At 36.5% G+C, this 2,023-nt stretch overlaps 1 protein-coding gene across 1 annotated transcript; it reads left to right on the top strand.

Moving 5' to 3' along the window:
- Positions 1 to 1,028: 1,028 nt before the first annotated feature.
- Positions 1,029 to 1,733, top strand: LOC130676344 (uncharacterized). The gene has a single exon (XM_057482497.1). It carries the CDS (start codon positions 1,029 to 1,031, stop codon positions 1,731 to 1,733), a length of 705 nt encoding a protein of 234 aa, XP_057338480.1.
- The last annotated feature ends 290 nt before the right edge of the window (positions 1,734 to 2,023 follow it).

The raw sequence follows: 2,023 nt of genomic DNA, 5'->3' as shown, positions 1-2,023 counted from the left end.
ATTTTTAGCGTAATAAAATTTGTCAAGTATGCGCAGAAAATTTTTTTGCTATTTTGATAGGTACATTTCGGAATTTTTTGAAAAGTAATTAACTAATTTACTTTAATTAACAAGAAAAACAAAGCCTGCTACTTTCAGTATTTTTTCAATATAGTTAAGAAATTATAAACACTATTGTTCTGAGATAATATCACAAAAATAATAAAATATAAGCATGCATTTATTATCTACATTTCATTTTAATTTAAGAAAATTGATTTTATTTTTGATTAATTACTATTTTTTCAAATTTGATTTTATTTTAATTATAGCTTTTGTCTTAATACGATGATAACAAGACCAATTAATTAATCAAAAAAAAAATTTTTTTTTATTAAAAATTTAATTTCTTTTTTACTTCATTTATCTCAAAAAATTATTATGACGATATTCTCATTTGTAATCAAAATTGTATGAAAAAAAGAAAAAAAAAAAAAAAATCTTTTTGTACTTACCCTTGTGGAAAAATTTCTCTGTAGGAACTGAAAATAATTATTTATAAGTTTGAATAACAGTTCTTGAATTTTTACTTTTTCTTAAAAAGTTTGAAAAAGTCTTATAAACTCGGAATAGCCGTCGCATTCGCTATAAAGTATTTTCTTACAGTTTAAGTGTAAATAAATCTATAATTTATATTTGATAAATCTTGAGTAATTTTTAATTGTTTTAAACCTTCACGCCATAACCAGATCCATTTTAGATCCTCTCATTTTACATTTTGGTCCTTCGAGCCGGATCTGGTGTGGGTTCAATAATTAATAATTATTACAAATTAAAAGTTAAAAAAAACTGTGAGTAAAAAGTGCAGTGAAAATTGTGCATTGAAAATCGCTAAGTGCCATGGGCATTGCTGAGCACTACTAGAGTGCTGCCTGTGGTGATCAAATTTACACACCGGTGTAAAAAAGACATTTATTTTTTAGACGATCTAAAACTTAGCGTCGGTTTTACTTTCATCGCGTCCATTTTGTGTGCAACGTGTAATCAAGATGGCCGCCGAAGCCCAAGTCGCTCTTCAAATAAACCGCATCGACACGATGCGTAATATGTCCAACCGCTTGACCGACGCCGTACTCGCTACTCAAGGTGCACCCGCTATTAACGCTGAACTCGCTTTCTTGAATGATTTGTGGACTCGCTTCAACACAACTCATGAGAGAATTTTTGATGATATCCCAGAGATCGTCGAAAATGAATACCATACAGGTAACGCTTTTGGTACCGCTAGTCAAGTGTACACTGAGCTCCTGGTGAGACTCAGCGCTGCTAAACCCGCTCCAGAACGTGTTTATGATGCACATGCTATCAATCACGATCAAACCGCTTACTTTGGAGGTGCGCACAAGACCAACTTGCCGAAGATTAAGCTGCCAACGTTCCAAGGCAATTATGACGAATGGGATTCGTTCAAAGATCTATTCACGTCGCTTGTCATCAGTGAAAATTCGCTAACTGGGTCACAAAAAATGCATTACCTGAAGACACAGGTAAAAGGTGAGGCCGCTGCACTACTCGCCAACCTGCTGGTAACTGATGACGCTTTCCAACCTGCATGGGAATTACTAAATACTCGCTACACAAATCCACGTCGATTGCTCGACGTGCACATCGATGGTTTGTTATACAGGCAACCGCTAACTGGTCACTCCGCTGCTGAATTGAACGCTCTGTTGCTGGCTAACAAAAATCGCTAGACGCTATCGCTGCCTTGGGAGTCCCAATCAATGAATCAGATCCCTTTCTGATTCGCTTGACTGTACATTGCTTGCCTGAAGATCTCCGAGTGGAGTGGATGTCCTCGCTGGGACTCTCCAATGAATTTCCTACCTATCAACAGCTGCACGATATGCTTAAAGCAACAGTACGTGCTTGGGAAAACGCTGAGATTGGTGCAAGAGTGTCTTACGCTACCAATCGCTAATTTGTGTGTGCTACCAGTTCACTCTCCAGAAGACAATCCTGTCGACACCGTCGCCAGCGCTGG

Source organism: Microplitis mediator, chromosome 10 (genome assembly GCF_029852145.1).
Source record: "Microplitis mediator isolate UGA2020A chromosome 10, iyMicMedi2.1, whole genome shotgun sequence".
Lineage (NCBI taxonomy): Eukaryota > Metazoa > Arthropoda > Insecta > Hymenoptera > Braconidae > Microplitis > Microplitis mediator.
The sequence above is the reverse complement of the archived record's forward strand: the minus strand, read 5'-3'. Positions and strand labels throughout refer to the sequence as shown.

Coding starts and splice junctions, on each gene's coding strand:
- LOC130676344 (XM_057482497.1), top strand. CDS start 1,029: ATGGCCGCCGAAGCCCAAGTCGCTCTTCAAATAAACCGCATCGACACG.